General features: G+C 39.4%; 1 protein-coding gene across 4 annotated transcripts in view; it reads left to right on the forward strand.

Annotated features, from left to right (window-relative positions):
* NALCN (sodium leak channel, non-selective) overlaps positions 1-17,446 on the forward strand; it is a gene marked incomplete at both ends in the record, with an annotated part of 256,682 nt that overhangs the window by 91,092 nt on the left and 148,144 nt on the right. For all 4 annotated transcript variants that reach the window (XM_079721892.1, XM_079721889.1, XM_079721890.1 and 1 more), the window contains 2 exons: positions 6,449-6,616; positions 8,966-9,157. In XM_079721892.1, coding sequence (XP_079578018.1) covers positions 6,449-6,616; positions 8,966-9,157 — 360 coding nt within the window. The remainder of the gene's footprint in view (positions 1-6,448; positions 6,617-8,965; positions 9,158-17,446) is intronic.

A 17,446-nucleotide genomic window follows, 5' to 3' on the forward strand; every position in this document is an offset into this window, starting at 1 on the left:
ATAAGTTCGTTTGTAGCCTTTTTTTGGATTCCACGTATAAGCGGTATTGTATATTTGTCTTTCTCTGTCTGACTCAAGAGACCGTTAAAGACAAACAAACAAACAAAAAGCATATAGCCATGAGCAAGCAAAGAAAAATATTCTTACACAAAGGGATTCAGAAACTGAGGATGGAACTGGGAAATCCAAGATGAACATCTAGTATAGGAGTTTCCCAGTAGAGTAGAACTGACGGGAGAGAGAGTAGGGTTTTTTTCCCCCAGTGTCTCAAAGCTAGATAATTAGGGCAAAAAACAAACCTCCTGAACTTTGACTAACATTTTCAAAAAGTGAGCTGAAAAGGGCATGGTCATTGATGAGAGCTAATTATTAACATAGGAGAGCAAGTGGAAAAAATTAAAAAACGGTAGAAAACATGAGGGAAAAGCAAGAGACTAGCCACTCAGATGTGAACAATAGGAGCCCCTGAAGGACAAAGGGAACAGGAAGAAGAATAATAATAAATGAGAGAAGAAAATTTTCCTAAACTGAGGTAAAGCATAAATCTATAGATTGAAAGAGCTCACTAAGTCTCAGAGAGGATAAATGAAAAAAAGGTACATTCCTAGGCATATCCTGGTGACCTTCCTTGGTTGCAAGCATAAAGAAAAAACTTTTTTAAACCTCCGAATGGGCTTAAATAACCTGCAAAATCAAGATAAATATATTGTGCTTTGGATGACTCATCCTCAATATTGGAAAGTAAAGGCAGTGAACCAACATATATATTGACCACTGAGAGAAAAGAACTGCAACTCAAGACAGTATGCAGCCAAAATATTCAGTGTTAAAAATGCACTTTAGGGGCTTCCCTGGTGGCACAGTGGTTGAGAGTCCGCCTGCCGATGCAGGGGACACGGGTTCGTGCCCCCGTCCGGGAAGATCCCACATGCCACGGAGCGGCTGGGCCCTTGAGCCATGGCCGCTGAGCCTGTGCGTCCGGAGACTGTGCTCCACAACGGGAGATACCGCAGCGGTGAGAGGCCCGCATACTGGAAAAAAAAAAAAAAAATGCACTTTTGATAGAAAAGGATTGAGACAGTATACAACCCTTGATGTTTATTTGAGGAAACTACCCCAAAGTATGCTAAGCCTAAGATAAATTCTTCACAGTCCACAGGACTAGGTAGATAAGATGAAAAGGAAATAAAGTAGTGGGTATTGAATCTAAATGGAAGATGGTAATTGAAATGTCAAGTAAGGGTCCTTGAAAAAAAAGAAATAATTACAATTCAAAAAGCTAGAATTGGGACTTCCCTGGTGGTCCAATGGTTAAGACTCTGCGCTTCCACTGCAGGGGGCACGGGTTCAATCCCTGGTCATTGAACTAAGATCCTGTATGCTGTGCAGCACGGCCAAAAAAAAAAAGAAAAAATTGATGGTTGATCTCAGAAAAAGCAGAATTTAGGAAGAGGGGTGATATCACTGGGAGTGTGGGTGAGAGAAGGATACTATGAAGTCTGTAGGTTGGCAGGAGTGTGAGGAAAGAGTGAGCAAGTACATTTGTGCGGGAGAGGAGTTTACAGTTATTCAATTTGGATGCAATAATAAAGAAGTATAGGTTGGGGCTTCCCTGGTGGCGCAGTGGTTGAGAGTCCGCCTGCCGATGCAGGGGCCACGGGTTCGTGCCCCGGTCCGGGAAGATCCCACATGCCGCGGAGCGGCTGGGCCCGTGAGCCATGGCCGCTGAGCCTGCGCGTCCGGAGCCTGTGCTCCGCAATGGGAGAGGCCACAGCAGTGAGAGGCCCGCGTACCACAAAAAAAAAAAAAAAAAAAAAAAAAGTATAGGATGATGTAGGACAGTTGGGAATTAAACTGGGAGATTAGAAAAGCAGAGTCCAAATAAACAAGGGGGAGAAAAGACATTAACAACAATTTGACCGAGCCAGAAAAGACAAGAAAAGGTTAAAAGATGAATATCAATGACATACAATAAACTAGAAACATAAGACCAGGTATAATTTTGGCACGCTATATGTGAGAGGGTTGAATTTTTCTACCAAAAATCATAGAAAATATGCCTTTAAAGGAGAAATGGCTGATTAAAGGTTGGGGCAGAGAAGGTCTGCCTTTTTTAAAAGGCAGATTTTTTAAAAATCATAGAAACTATGACTATGTTTAAACACAAAATCAAATAGTATCTTGATTCTAGGAGACGCATACAAAGTGGCCCCAGAAAGGGGCTGAAAATCATTTATGAAAAAACTAAAAGTGACATCTAAAATATTAAAACATTTTAAATACTTAGCAGACCATGCAAAAAAAAATTAAGGAATATTCTCAAGGCCAAAAATTGCGTTGATGTGAATGAAGAACAGCTAATGGGCTCTAAGGCCAGTGGCTATCCTGAGGGTATTTGCATATGCTTGTCACCTAGAACTTGCCATTTTAAGAGCTGTATCCTGGACAGACGGAGGGGCTGTTCAAGGTGAAGAGTCAAAACAGAGACAGCCCCACGTAACATCAGGACACATGAGGTCTGTACCTCAGTGAGAGAAGGAAAATGTCCATCCCTCAGAAGGAAACCGTGGGGAAACCTTCAGTCTTGACCTCGACTCCAAAAGAGTAGGGAAAGAGTACGCTTTGTGAAAATGTATCAGCACAAGCCTGCCCGCGTGGGATTGGAGTTCAAAATCACATTACTTTCAGGTCTGAGAAATGTCAGCCAAGAAATTGATTGAAAGGGGTGGCAACTTTGTAAGATACCTCATGCCGTCTGCTGAACCAGTTCTTTCTGAAAAAAAAAATGTACTCTTAAACACGGGTCTTGAAAATCTAGAGGAAATTAATGCTTTCCTGGCAAAGTACAAACTACCAAGTTGATGGACGAGGTAAGAAAGCTGATCAGAAGAACAGTGGAAAGCTTTGATCTACCATATTACAAAAAAGATTGGGCCCATGTGGTTTTTCTGCTGGATTCTTATCTACTTTCAAAGATGAGATAACTCTTATCTTATTTAAGAAATTACAGATTGTACAAAAGATGAGAAACTCTATAATAAATTTGATCAGGCTACCATAGGCTTAACCCAAACCTTATAATTATAGTATAAGTAAAATTACAGACCAATTGTATTTATGACAGTAGCTGCAAAAATTATAAATAAAATATTATCCAATAAAATCAGCATAAGCATCTAGGGTTTATTCTAGGAATATACAAATCAAGGACTCCTGTGATATATTTCATTGCTTCAGTGAATTAAAGGCTAATGCCCTCTAAGTAAAATAAAAGAGAAAGAAAGTCCTTAAACATGGTAGAAATTATTACCCTAAGCTCACTGCAACCATTATATATGAATACTGAGAAACTTTCATTGAAAATAAGGAGCATATTATGGACTCCTGTTATTACCACCACATTCCTTAGTATATATTACTGTTTGGCTATACCATTATAGCTAATGAATTAATACAATTAACTCCAAAATAAATCTTGAAAAACATCGTATCTTCATTGGCACATGAAATATATATATGTTTATAAAGCCCAAGAGATTTAAAAAATTTTAGAATTAGTAGAAGAATTGAGTAAGGCAAATTGAGAAAAATCAATATAAATAAATCAGTAGCTTTTCTTTCCACTGGAAATAACTAGGTAGAAATGGTAAAAAAAAAAAAAAAAATAGGTAAAAAAAATTCATTTTCATTAGTGACTGGAATATTAAATGAATAGAAATAAATTTCAAAATCAAACAATAACATATCTTTATGGGGAAAATTTTATTAAAGAATATGGGCCAAATAAATAGAAAAACAGTGTGTTTCTAGATATGAAGACTAGTTATTAATCCTTCTAAGCCTTTATATGTACAAGGTAAAGAAAAAAGTTATAAAGGTGGACACATGTGACCATATAAAAATTAAAGTGCTTATAGAACTAATTCCACTAGAGTTAAAAATCTAACTATTGACTAGGGAAAAAATATTTCAGTTTATATAGCAGACAAAGATGAATGTCCTTAATATCAACAACTCCAAAATCTGGTAAGAAAGAAACAACACCACCATAGAAAATTGGGAAGGTTATGAACAGAAAATTGTTTTTAAAAAAATAATCTAAGTCATCAATACACATCTGGACAGCTAAGCAAAAGTTTTATTAAGTTTGATTACATCAGGTGATGGTACAGATTTAGGACAAGAAACACTTTCCTACCTTGCTGAAAGACAAATGACAACGTAACATTTTGAAAGTAATCTCTTAATGCTTTCTAAAATTTAAAGTGGGCAAACATGTCCTTTGCCCCAGAGGTGCCAGGTTTGAGACTCTACTTATAGATAGGAAAGCCCAATAAAAACTGATATTGCATAAGGATGGTCAGTACAGTCTGTTTTTGAAGTAGCAAAATGCTTAACCATTTTTCCTGATGATTCCTTATCCAAGAAGTACTGCCCTTTAATGAATCAGTAGAGAAAATGCTGAATTGAATAAACATTGAATACCATGCAAAATTATGCAGCTGATAAAAAGAATAAGTAGAATTTATATTTCTTAACCTGAAGGCATGTCCATGATTGTTAGTGAGAAGCTGCAGAATGACACATAAAATGGAAGCCCATTGTGTGATTATGTATGTTTGGATGAGGAGGGAATATAAAACATGGTTACCATGAATCACCTGGGAAAGGTGGGCAGGAATTTTATTAATACTTTGTGTATTTAGGATTATTTCACAATTAAAATGTATTACTCTGTTACACTTTTTTTTATTGAAGTATAGTTAATTTACAGTGTGTTAGTCTCAGGTGTACAACAAAGTGTTCAGTCAAATACATATATATATACACACATATATATGTGTGTGTGTATATATTATATATATATACATATTCTTTTTCAGATTCTTTTCCATTATAAGCTATTACAAGATTTTGAGTTGAGTTCCCTGTGCTATAGAGTAGGTCCTTGTTGTTTATCTGTTTTATATATAGTGGTGTATATATGTTACTCCCAAACTCTTAATTTATCTGTCCCACCCTCACTATCCCCTTTGGTAACCATAAGTTTCTTTTCTGTGTCTGTTACATTTTTTAAAAGGGACGTGTCAATTTAAATTAAGAGGCAAGGTGGGTCTAGAGAAGTAATGTTAATCTCCTCCTCACACCTAAATTAACCATCTGCAATCCCTTTAAGTTTCCAGTCCTAAAAATGTTATTATTAAAACTCCACTTTCCTCACATTTTCCAAATGTGTGTGGAAGAAAATCCCTTCCATGTTGGCCTAGAAAAAGAGAAGCAAGCTATCCTTTATTCCTATCTTCCAACAAATCATTTGGTATCTTCTGACAGGGATGTGTTATGACTAATTGTGCTCTTTAATTAAAAGTTAATCTTATGTCACTGACATGTACACACTACTGTATATAAAATAGATAACTAATAAGGACCTACTGTATAGCACAGGGAACTCTACTCAGTACTCTGTAATAACTTATATGGGAAAAGAATCTAAAAAAGAGTGGATGTTTGTATAACTGATTCACTTTGCTGTACACCTGAAACTAACACAACATTGTAAATCAACTATCCAATAAAAATTTTTTAAAGTTCATATTATATTGCCATTTTAATTCCAGTTGTAAACTTCTTTATAAAATGAGTGCTCTTATCCATAGGACAAGTAAACGAAAAATAATATGCTGTGTTTGTATATGTACTTTATAATATTGTTATTTGCAATAGCAAATTCCTAGAATTAATGTGATAGATTAAGAGATCGAACAAATTTATTAACCCAGTAATGTCGATTGTTAATTTACAAAATTAATAATGTAGACATATTAACATATTAATTTATGTGTGCATATGCACACACACATAAACTCCTTGTTATATTGGGTTGGCCAAAAAGTTCGTTTGGGTTTTTCCCTAAGACGTGATGGAAAAACCCGAACGAACTTTATGGCCAGCCCAATAAAATCCAAAATTATCTGCTGTTTATGAGACCCAAGATATAAATGATATATAAACTTTTAAATTGTAGTTTAATTACACTTAGTAATATGTAAGTGTAATTATACTATATCATGTGCATTGTAGAAACTTTTTTTAGAAAATACAAATTATAGAAAAATGCAGCCTTTCCGTATATAGTACTGTAATTCTATAAATGGCGATGACTTTTAATTAATATCAAATGATGAATAATGAGGAAATAATACCACTCACAAACATTTAACATTTTAACATATTTTTCTCTGATTGCTTAAGATATATTTGGTCTGTGATATTCTAGTTGGTGTGTTTCAAAATCGTATTTTTAACAATATTGTTCTAGATTTTTATATGATATGGCTCCTCATTTTATATGATAGTGGCTAAAATTCATGCACTAACAACCATATGAAATATTTTGAAATAAATTATAGTTTTAGATTACAATTTCACTGTCCCTTTGTTCCTCTAGGTGGCTTTTACGGTACTTTTTGATTTGGAAGCACTTCTGAAGATATGGTGTTTGGGATTTACTGGATATATTAGCTCATCTCTCCACAAATTCGAGCTGCTGCTCGTAGTTGGAACCACTCTTCATGTATATCCAGACCTTTATCATTCTCAATTCACATACTTTCAGGTAATACGAATAATGCCTATTTACCTTTAGAATTTTTTTCTTTCCAGGGAAAATACCAACAACTGTAGTAAATACAAATTTCAAATAGGCCCTGTGACATTTTAAATACCAAAAATAGTGCATTCATTTCATTGTTATAAAAACTCTGAAAATTCAGAGTAATAAATGGAGATGTTTTACATACAGTTCATAAATCAGCACAGTGTGTAGAAGTACATATTTTATATGTACATGGATATTATGCATCTGTGCATACATGTAAAATTTTAAACTACATCAGATGTTGACACACACTTTAAAGAGCAGGAAATATGAATTTAACTCCAAGTGTAGTTCTCCCTTCTCAATAAGTCTAAATATGTTTGCTCAACACTAACTTACAGTTGAAATAATAAGAAATAGAACTTACCTTTACAGATTGTAATTAGTCATACTTCATTATTTATGAACTCCTATTATTTTCTTTGTGATGATTAAATAACAATACCTATAATTTTTTACTTTGTGTGGGGGTAGCAGGTAAATGTGGCTTCAGGGATGGCCAAATTCAGAGGCTAACATGGTATTATTGGGACCCCGTCCATTTCTCCACTCACCTTTCTTCTGTGTTGGTATCGTTTTTAAGCCCTCTTTGTCCATGTGGTGGCTAAGATGGCTCCCAGAAGCTCAGGGCTTATGTGGCTCTTCCAGTAATTCCAGCTGGGGCTAAAGAATAGGACACCTCTCATAGGTCCTGCAAAAGTTCTGATGACTGAGGTCATTGTGAATACCCTGGCCAGGCCTGGACCATGGGGGTCAGGAAGTCCCTTCTGGACCTCATAGACTAAGAGCAGAGTGGGAATGATTTGCCAAAGGAAAATCAGGAGGATTAGGAAGCTAGGGTTGCTGGAAGAATCCAAACGCATGTTATTTTGTGTAAAAACTTAAATCTAGGTTTTTAAAGCATTTCCTGTTCCTTACTTTATTCTTTCTTCTCCTGAGAAGCCTTTACAGACACCTTAAGCTCTTATTGATATCAAGCCATCTTGGACTACCATTCTACTTATCATCTTTCATTTATACCAAGACCACAATTTTCCTATTTTAATATCTCTAAACTGGAATCTGTCTTATAATCAGTGGTGTGTTATGCTTTAATTGGTGGCATTTTTCAATTTCTCAGTGGTACATAAAAAAATCAATGGCATCTTAGACTTGTTGAAAAATGCTACTTTTCCATATTGTATACTTCAACTTTTAATTATATTCTACTTTATGTTTTTAATCTTATGGATATGCCCTTAAGAGCTGTGCCTTTCTATTAAACTCCCTTTGTAACAGTAATAGCCATTGAATCTTATTTGTCCAACACAGTGTTTGGCACATAATAATATTTGTTAAGTGAATGAGAAAATTAATTAGTTATGGGTGGGAGTTTTTGCATATATATATATATATATATATATATATATACAAAACATTTAAACGTGTGTGCGTTTAGATAACCAGCTGAGCACATAGAACAAAGTTCTATAAACTACAGGGCTCGCGTAAGGTAGAAGTGTGTTTCTCTCCAGTTGGTGGGAGTCCAGGGCAAGTAGGTGGCCCTGTTCCCCAGGGCCATCCAGAAAGCAGGCCTGTTGGGTTAGACTGAATCTATCATCTTCTATACGAGGCTTCTATTTTTGTTCCAAAGGGACAATTACAGTTGTTTTAATTTCCCAGCCAGAGGAAGGTATAAAAAGAGTGTCCAGGGCAAATTATTTAATTGAAAGTGCAAAAATCACATTTTTTCACATTCCATAGGTCTGAACCTAGTCCACCGGCCACAACTAGATACAAGTGGGGCTGGAAAATGCAGTCTGTAGCCTTGCTAGGCTAAAATTCAGCAAGTTCTGTTAATTAAAGGAAGGCTAGAATAGATCTTAGAGTAGCAGTCTCAGCCATGAGTAAAGACTCCCTGATAGATGGATTTTTTAAATTTCCTTTTGAATGTACAGTAATCCCTTGGAAAGTTTGTTTTATGAGACAATGAATATGCCTAATATTGAACGAATGTTTTCTTTGATATTTGAACGTTAGAACAAATGTCCATTTTATTTCAACAATATGTGTTAATTAATGCCACTTTGAATTATCGCATCATATATTAAAACACTGAGTTGTCACCATTTTCCTTCATTCCTTTGGGATTTATTGAGTTCTTGCTATATGGCAGTCACTGAGCTACTGATATCTCAGTTATTAAATTGTTTTATCGCTAAATGCGATTTTATAGAGTGCTATGAAAAATGAGATTTTAGTATGAACTTATTTAAGATTCAGTATAAATAAACGATCGAGTGTGTGTGTTTTTCTCTCCCACAATAGGTTCTTCGGGTAGTTCGGCTTATTAAAATTTCACCTGCATTAGAAGACTTCGTGTATAAGATATTTGGTCCTGGAAAAAAGCTCGGAAGTTTGGTTGTATTTACTGCCAGCCTCTTGATTGTCATGTCAGCAGTTAGTTTGCAGATGTTCTGCTTTGTCGAAGAGCTGGATAGATTTACAACGTTTCCAAGGGTAAGAACAAAAACTGCAGTCAGTTTAATTCATTTATTCTGAATTAATATCAAAGTAATTTCACTTTAACGGTGGTCTTAAAATATTGTCTTTTTTTATAACTTGGAGTAATTCAGTTTTAATATTCACAGTGGTCTTTTCTGCAGAATACAGATGTTTGAGAACATTTTCAGCATTGTCAGATTATGTGTCAGTTCTAAAATTCTGGAAATAACCTAATAGAATGAGATGCAGAAACCAGTAAAGATGGAAGATAGGGTTCTTAGTACCTATACATGAAAATATAGCAGAACTTTAAAATTATTAATTTAAAAATGTTTAAAGTTTGCTTTTATGTGTTTGTGAGAGCTAACATTTTAAATCTGTTTTACAGTTCATATATATTTTTATGTCAGGCATGATCTAGAAGGAAATTTTGATTTTCAATATATAAATTTCATAAACTCTTCAGATTTGAAGTGTCTTTAAAAGATCATCTAGTTAATAACTCTGTATTCTTATTAGAATTCACTTAGGCTAAAAAGAAAGTTAAAAACCAGTCAATCCATAAAGAACTTGTGTAGAAGATACAGCGCCTAATGAGAATGACCCTGAAATTTAACTCCATGTGGATTTAGAAATATGAAAAAATATAATGACCAAGGCAAAGAATATATATAGATATTTTTATAGCCTTGGGGTAACAACAACATATATTTTTTTAAAAATAAGCTTTGAGGGCAAACGTGTCTGTAACATAACAGATAGACTAATATAGCCTGGGTTATTTTTTTAAATTTTAACAGATAGACTAAAATACTCTGGGTTATTACTTTTTTTAATCTTGTACTAAATGTGTTACTCATTGCCAAGCATTTGTTGAGTGCCTATCAAGAGCCAGGCCATGTTGGCCATCCTGAGACATAAACAATTAAGTTCCTAGTCTTCAAGTATTACCAGCTGAGGGTGGGTAACCAGTAAGTAGACATAAAACATGACGGGCTTTGATAAAGGCAAACACAAGGTGTTCTGGGAACCCCGAGGTGAGGGCCATAACCAGGAATGGAAGAATCCAGGAAGACTCCCTGGAACAGGAAGTTAGTGAGGAACAGCTGGATGGAGCCAGAGGAAGTGCACAGAGAACCGTGTTCTGGGTCATGGCGACAGCGTGTGCTGAAGGTTGAACTGAGCTGTGTCTTGTTCCAGAACTTAAATGAGAAAGGACAGTCGCTGACAAGAGGAGGACATAAAGCCAAGGAACTGTTAAGTTGGTGAAAGTGTGATCACGATTAAATGCCAGTGAGAGAGCGCAAGGAGAGGACAATAAAGATGTGTGAGCTAAAGAGGACGCTGGCAGAAGGTTCCCGAAGGCAGCCCGCAGGGCACTGGCGCAGGGCAGGTGTCAAGGTGGTCTTGTAGGACAGCAAGCCAAGCCGAAAGTCACAGCGAGCCTCGGTTCACTTTCAGCTGCAGTGCAGGCAGCAGGCAGGAACCGGCACCGCTGCCCAGGTCCCGTTCTGCCCACTGGGCAGCACTGGGTGAGGGGCAGGTGGGCCAGCCCTGGCATGGTGACGAGGGAGGGATCTTTGCCCAGGAGCCCTGAGCAAAGCTCCTGCCCTTTTATGAACCGGGGAGGGGGTAGGGGTATGACTAGAGGAAGGGCTAGAAGTGAAAATGTACTGAGTCAGGATGCAGAAAAGTGCCTCAGCTGAGGCCCCTGCGTGGGGAGACCTCCGAGCAGAGGCACGCGGGCCGGGAATGCCGCTGTGCACAGGAGCGGGGCAGCCTGGGGGCCGAGTCCTTGCCTGAGACTCCCTGCAGACACTGCAGTGCACGGCTGTGCCCCGAGACTGTGTGGGGAGGGCATGAGCCTGCCGGGCAAAGCCTGGTCCCTGGCCGTGGTCGGGTCACTTAGGATTGGCCTGGAGCCAGACTCCTCTACAGTGGGACCAGCTCTTCCTCCAGGGATAGAGATGTAAGCGAAGATGACAGTGTTGTCATCAAGGCCACCTTCTCTTAGGCTGCCCCCTCACTGCCCCCTCCCTGGGTAAATACAAGGAGCAGACTGCCGTCCTCATTATGATCACCCTCCATCCCTCAGGCCAGTTTACTTCAGCTCCCTCTAAGGGTCAGCCATTGTTCTAGGCCTGGGGTGGGGAATGGGTACTAAATGGTAACAAGCCTTTATTTATTACACAGACCTATCTTAATTTCATACCTTATCTTCCTTTTCTGCCCTTTCCTCTCATCTCACCCCACCAACTTTATATCCTTTACCCAAAACCTCTTTGAACCAGGTGATTTTTGGAGTGCAGAATATTCTAGATACTGTAAGGCTGATATCACCCTCCACAGCTGTCTGAATCAGCACCCTGTAACGAACACATTAATATTTCTCTAGCAAAACATCAACCTTCAGACAAAGAAGGGTAAATAAAGACAATAAATAAGACTTAGGTCAGATCAGACTTTTGCCACTAAATGAGCTACCACCAAAACCGAACAAAACACCTTTGGGTATTTTCAGAATGTTCTGAATATTGAAGTTGTGAATAAGGGCTGTGGGCCTGCATATGAAAGCAGTGTGGATAAGAGTCTATACTCACTGCTCCATCACTTTTTAGTTAAGTGACACCAAATGAATTATCCTTTAAGCTTTTATTTTTTCACATCTACAATACAGGCAAAAATGGTATTTTCCTCATAGCATTGTGTGTGTTGAATGGTATACAAAAACAACCCAACTCTGGGTTTAGAAAGCATTAAAAAAGTGATAGCCCAGCTTCCCTGGTGGCGCAGTGGTTGAGAGTCCACCTGCCGATGCAGGGGACGCGAGTTTGTGCCCCGGTCCGGGAGGATCCCACATGCTGTGGAGCGGCTGGGCCCGTGAGCCATGGCCGCTGAGCCTGCGTGTCCGGAGCCTGTGCTCCGCAACAGGAGAGGCCACGGCAGTGAGAGGCCTGCGTACCGCAAAAAAAAAAAAAAAGTGATAGCCCATATAATATATTTGAAATTGGCATAATACAGAGGCTACTCTGTATTAAAGACAAGGCTGCTTTAGATCCAGTCCTGCCTTAGCCCCTTGGGATTTGCTCTAATTTTCCAGCCATAATTGTAATCAACTAGCATTGCATTTTCAGATCTCAAATTACTCAGTTGTGCTTTTCCGCCTGATTACTGTGACCATCTTAATGAAAGCAGCCAGCGACTATGGGGCCCCGAATCAGTTAGTTATACAGCAGCTGACAGCGTTGACATGGGAAGTGACTAGGTTTCTCCTTGCATATGAACGCAATTAAGAGTTAAATTCCTGAACCATAATCAAATCTTGCAAGAAATGTTAAAAATATTACAATTAGAAAAAGCCATCATTATCATTCCCAGCCAAATAAAGCATCATCTGTTGGTGGCACTTGCCTGATATGAAGTGATCAGGAAAGATGATTATAAACACAGGGCAGACGATGCCTGATTTTTGCAGGTCTTGCCCCCTTCCATCCTCATGGGACATCTCCCTCATTACTCGGTGGCTGGGTGTTGAGGTAGGTTGGTTAATTATATTATCAGCCAAAGCACAGCACATTAGGAGAACAGATTTTCTGTAAGAAAAATCACGTGACCCATCCCAATGCAAAATCGGAACTTTTAAAATCAGCAATTGTTTGTATTATCTTTACTTGGATCCACTCCGTCTTGGAGGCTAGCAACCCCCATCACACACAGGGCCATGGGATTCAGGAAGCAACGGCAGGAAGGCGTGAGAGGCTCAAGAGAGGACCGGTCGTGAAGAGAGGAGTGTTCTTGGTGCAGGGGACCCAGCATCTGTGCCTGGGAGATCATTACTCTGGCTGTTTCTGGAACCTGACCTTGACCCAGCCATCCGGGGGGATATAGTCTCTCTAGGGAAATAGGACTAGATGTAAAACCCAACAGTGGTTTGATTGGACCTGATTGTATCCTGGGCTCCAGCAACCTGCTGTGAGACCCCTCTAAGAGGAGCTGACATGGACCTGGGAGGCTGGTTTCCCTTCCAAATCCCAAGAAGAGAACCCTGGAGGGACACAGGAGACAACAGCAACCCAGGCACACTAAGTAACCGCCCAGTGCATTGACCCTCTGATGCAGCTCCATCTACACTGGAAGACCCCGGGTGCTTCTGGAGATACTCAAAGGTGAAAGGATACTAAAGGGATTAGGATTATTCCACTGGTTCCCCAGTGGGTCTCCGTGCCTCATTCAACCACACTGCAGCCTGTGATCCATTTGCAGTAAAACTGATCCTTCTTCGATGTAAACTGCCTCATGACACTCTCCTATTTAAAATGCTTCAAGATTCTCCTTTCCCTCAAGATAACAAACATTTTAATAGGGTTTTCAGTATCTTTTCCTCTCTGGCCCCATTTACCTCTTTGGGCTCATATTTCAGGATTTCCCCCAACACACCTTTCAAAGACAGAGATGGTGTCTGCCTTTTTTTTTTTTTAATTTTTTAGCCACGCAGCATGTGGGATCTTAGTTCCCAGACCAGGGATCGAATCTGTACCCCCTGCAGTGGAAGCTCGGGGTCTTAACCACTGGACCACCAGGGAAGTCCTAACGGCATCTGTCTTGCTCATTTAAATCCTCCATGTTTAGCACAATCCTTGCCACAGGGTAGCTGGTGAATAGGTGTTTGGATGAAGAATGAATAATAGTCCTGGACCAAAACAAACCTATCCATCCACACTGTGTCAGGCTCAACAGGACAGATGCCTTCTTCTGCTGTTGTCTACAGCTCCGAGACCCCTGTCAGCCTCCATCACTGCCCTTACCCTCATCCCATCAGCAATGTCTGCATAATTCTGTCTGAATGCTTTGGCTGCAAGTAGCAGAAAATTGACTCCAACTAACTTAAACAATTAGTAAATTTATCTCACAAAATTCAAGGGATTAGGTAGACTTCCGGAAGCCAGGACTCTGGGTCTTTCACTGAAATTCTCTCAGTTGTTGTCATGGGTTAACTTATGTGCCCCCAAAAGATGTGTTGAAATCCTAACCCTCAGTACTCCCAAAATGTGACCTTATTTGGAAATAGAGATAATCAAGTTAAAATGAGGTCATTAGGGTGAACCCTAATCCAATATGACTGATATTCTATAAAAAGGGGAGATTTTGACAGCGAGACAGACATACACAGAGAGAAGACAGTGTGACACACATGGGGAAGACGGCCATGTGATTGTCATGACATCTACAAGCCAAGGACCTCCAAGGATTGTCAGCAAGCACCCAAAGCGGAAGAGGCAAGGAGAATCCTTCAGAGGGAGCGTGGTCCTGCCTTGATTTCTGATTGCTCGCCTCCAGAACTGTGAGATAATACATTCCCACTGTTTGAAGCCACCCAGTTTTGGGTACCAGCAACCCTAGCAAAGCAAAGCAGTTTCATTGTCCATGTGTTGTCTTCATGTGTTAACAAAATGGATGCAACATCCATTTGCATGGATGTTGCATTTTCTTACATTTGCAACACTTTCAGGCTTTGTGATAAAATCTAGAAGAAGGAGGGTCACCTCCGCCCAGATCTCCTTCTTAGAATCAAGGACACCTTTCCCAGTGCCTTCCCCCCCGCCTCTGCCCCCCAGCAAACCAGCTCTCATCTCTCATCCGGAAGGATCGGGTCACTTGGTCACTACTAAATGAATCACTGGCAAGATGGCTAGAGTCAAGGTGATTGGCTTGGATTCATCATAGGGGAGGAGATGGATCCTGGGGAGACAACCGCAGAAGCCACTACAAAGGTCAGACCCAAAACCTGGACGAGATTTCTGTCACTCATTTCTGCCTCTGAAGCTCCCATATGCCCTGTGCAAACAGGCTGTGTAGATAGACACAGAGTAGGAGGAGGGCTGGTGTTTAATTTCTCTCCCGGAAGCATCTGGGTCCCAGCTCCTTTCCAAGATGCCCACATAGGACCTGCCAAGCAGCCAACATAGGGCCTGGCACACAGTGGGTTCCTGCTTCCCATCTTTATGGTTACTTCTGTCGCACACCATCGACACGTATGCAAGGTCTCATCTTCTCTACTAGACTGCAAGTAGCTTGAAGTTGGCAGCACTGTGCTCTTCCCTCCTGACACCTCTCAGAGCACTTACTAGCACTGTGTCATGGGACCTGCAGCATCAGGATGCAGAGACAGAGAGGAAACAGCCAGAGGAGCCTCAGCATAAACCCCGTGAGACGGAGGAAAGGAGCCTGAATGTTTTCAGTGGGGAAAAAAAAGAATGACATATTGACACAATTTAATAAAACAACTTTGTCATCTCAAGCCAATAACTTTCTCTTCTAATTTGGACAAAACAGACACACCGCTAAGTAGAAATAACAAGATCAAGCCCTGCTGTGAGGCAAAATCCCGCCGTTCCTGTTTTGTTGGGACTAATAGGTTGTATTATAAGGAGAACAATTAGATGAGCTTTTCATGAAGGAAAAGCCCATACAGGTCATGAGACAGGTTACTATAGGCAAGAGCCACATCTCTCTGTAACAAAGACAGAAACAGTTTTGCGTTTTGTCCTGGTTGCCCGACAAAAGCTCATGTGTGCAATTTCACCACTGTTCTTGTTCTGTTTATCCCTCTACTTGGTATATGAAGAAACTTTCTTCTATGTTGCTAAAATACTTGCAATAAACATCCCCTGTAGAGCTTTTTTTTTTCCCCTGTAGATCTTTAAATAGCTCAATATCTTTATTCCTTTTAATTTCCTACTGAAATAACAATAAGCAGGCCTCATTTGTTTTGCATTCCTACAAATGGGGATAGTTTTTATTCGTAAAGAATACACTACCCTCCATAATACAGGGTACTTGAATTTTAATACTGTTTATTTGATATGTTTTCTTAATTTGCATTCTCTAAATACTAATTACTTGCTGTATTGAATTTTCACTTATAAAACCATGTCCAAAGCAGTTAAATAATATAAGCAGTAAATACTATAAAACACTTAATTACAAATTAATTTCCCTGTTTCCTCTCACCACCAGAATGGCTAATCATGCTTTTAGTTGCATTGAAAGAATTACTGAGAAATTTGAAGAAACAACTTGCCCCTTAATTTTTTTCAGCATTTGCCATTTGCTACATTTTTAATCAATTCAGGGTTTACCTTATCTTCAAAAGGATAATTAGTTCAATTTATATTGCCGAAATCTTTATTAATTTTTGTTTTTTATTGTTTGGTCTTCCATGTATTTTTAATTTTTCGTGATATAGTTCAGGCATGCAAAGGTATATAAATAATAATAAAATGTATTCTTCTGTGGCCATTTGCAGTTCAAAAAGCAGATTAGCAATGGATCTGAAGTCCTCGAGCACATGCCCCTCATCCCTCTCCTCCCTTTCCCCTAAAGAACCACTTTTCTGAACTTGATGTTTGTCCTAGTACATCCCTTTATGCCTTGAACACATATATAGGCATCAGCTGAGAATCACATATCTTTTTGCGTAATTTAAACCCGCCTTATGTGGTCTCATACTGCACTGTTTCTTCTGCTAATGGCTTTTTTTGCTCAACACTGTGTGTGAGATTTACTAATATGAGTACTTGTATCTATATTTTATTTATTTCCCTTGGGGTATAATATACAACTGTACATTGCACCATATTATATATATATATATAGAGAGAGAGAGAGCACTATTCAGAGAAACACTGCACAATTTATTTTCCCATTCTCCCGTGTGGTAGGTGAATTCTAAAATGGGTTTCCAGGACATCTGACCCCCTACATAATCTTCTCCCTTTGGCTTTGGGCAGGACTTGTGAATATGATGGGATTTCACTCCTGGGAATAGGTTGGTAATGATGGAACTGGAGTGAATCAAAAAGGAGGTTCTCTTGGGTGGGCCTGACCTAATCAGAGGAACTGGGCCCTTTCTGAAGAGAGAGCTTCAAAACAAGAGAGGGTCTCCAGTTGGCCTTGGACAAGTCAGCTGCCATGTTGTGAAGGGCCATGTGGCTAGGACCTGAGGGTGGCTTCTGGGGGCTGTGAGCAAGAAACCAGGACCCTCAGGCCTACAACCACAGGAAGAGAATTCTGATAACAACCCAAATGAGGATAGAAGACCCCAAGTTCCAGATGAGACCGCAGCCCAACCTACACCCTGATTTCAGCATCTGAGACCCTGAGCAGGGAACCCAATTACACCCCGCCCACACCTCTCACCTACAGAAACTGTGAGATAATCAGTGAGTGTTGTTTTAAGCCATTAAATTTGTGGTTTGTTACACAGAAATAGAAAGCTAATGCATGCAGGTTTGAGAGGTGTGT

The sequence above is a fragment of the Hyperoodon ampullatus genome (genome assembly GCF_949752795.1).
Source record: "Hyperoodon ampullatus genome assembly, chromosome: 16".
Classification (NCBI taxonomy): Eukaryota; Metazoa; Chordata; class Mammalia; order Artiodactyla; family Ziphiidae; genus Hyperoodon; species Hyperoodon ampullatus.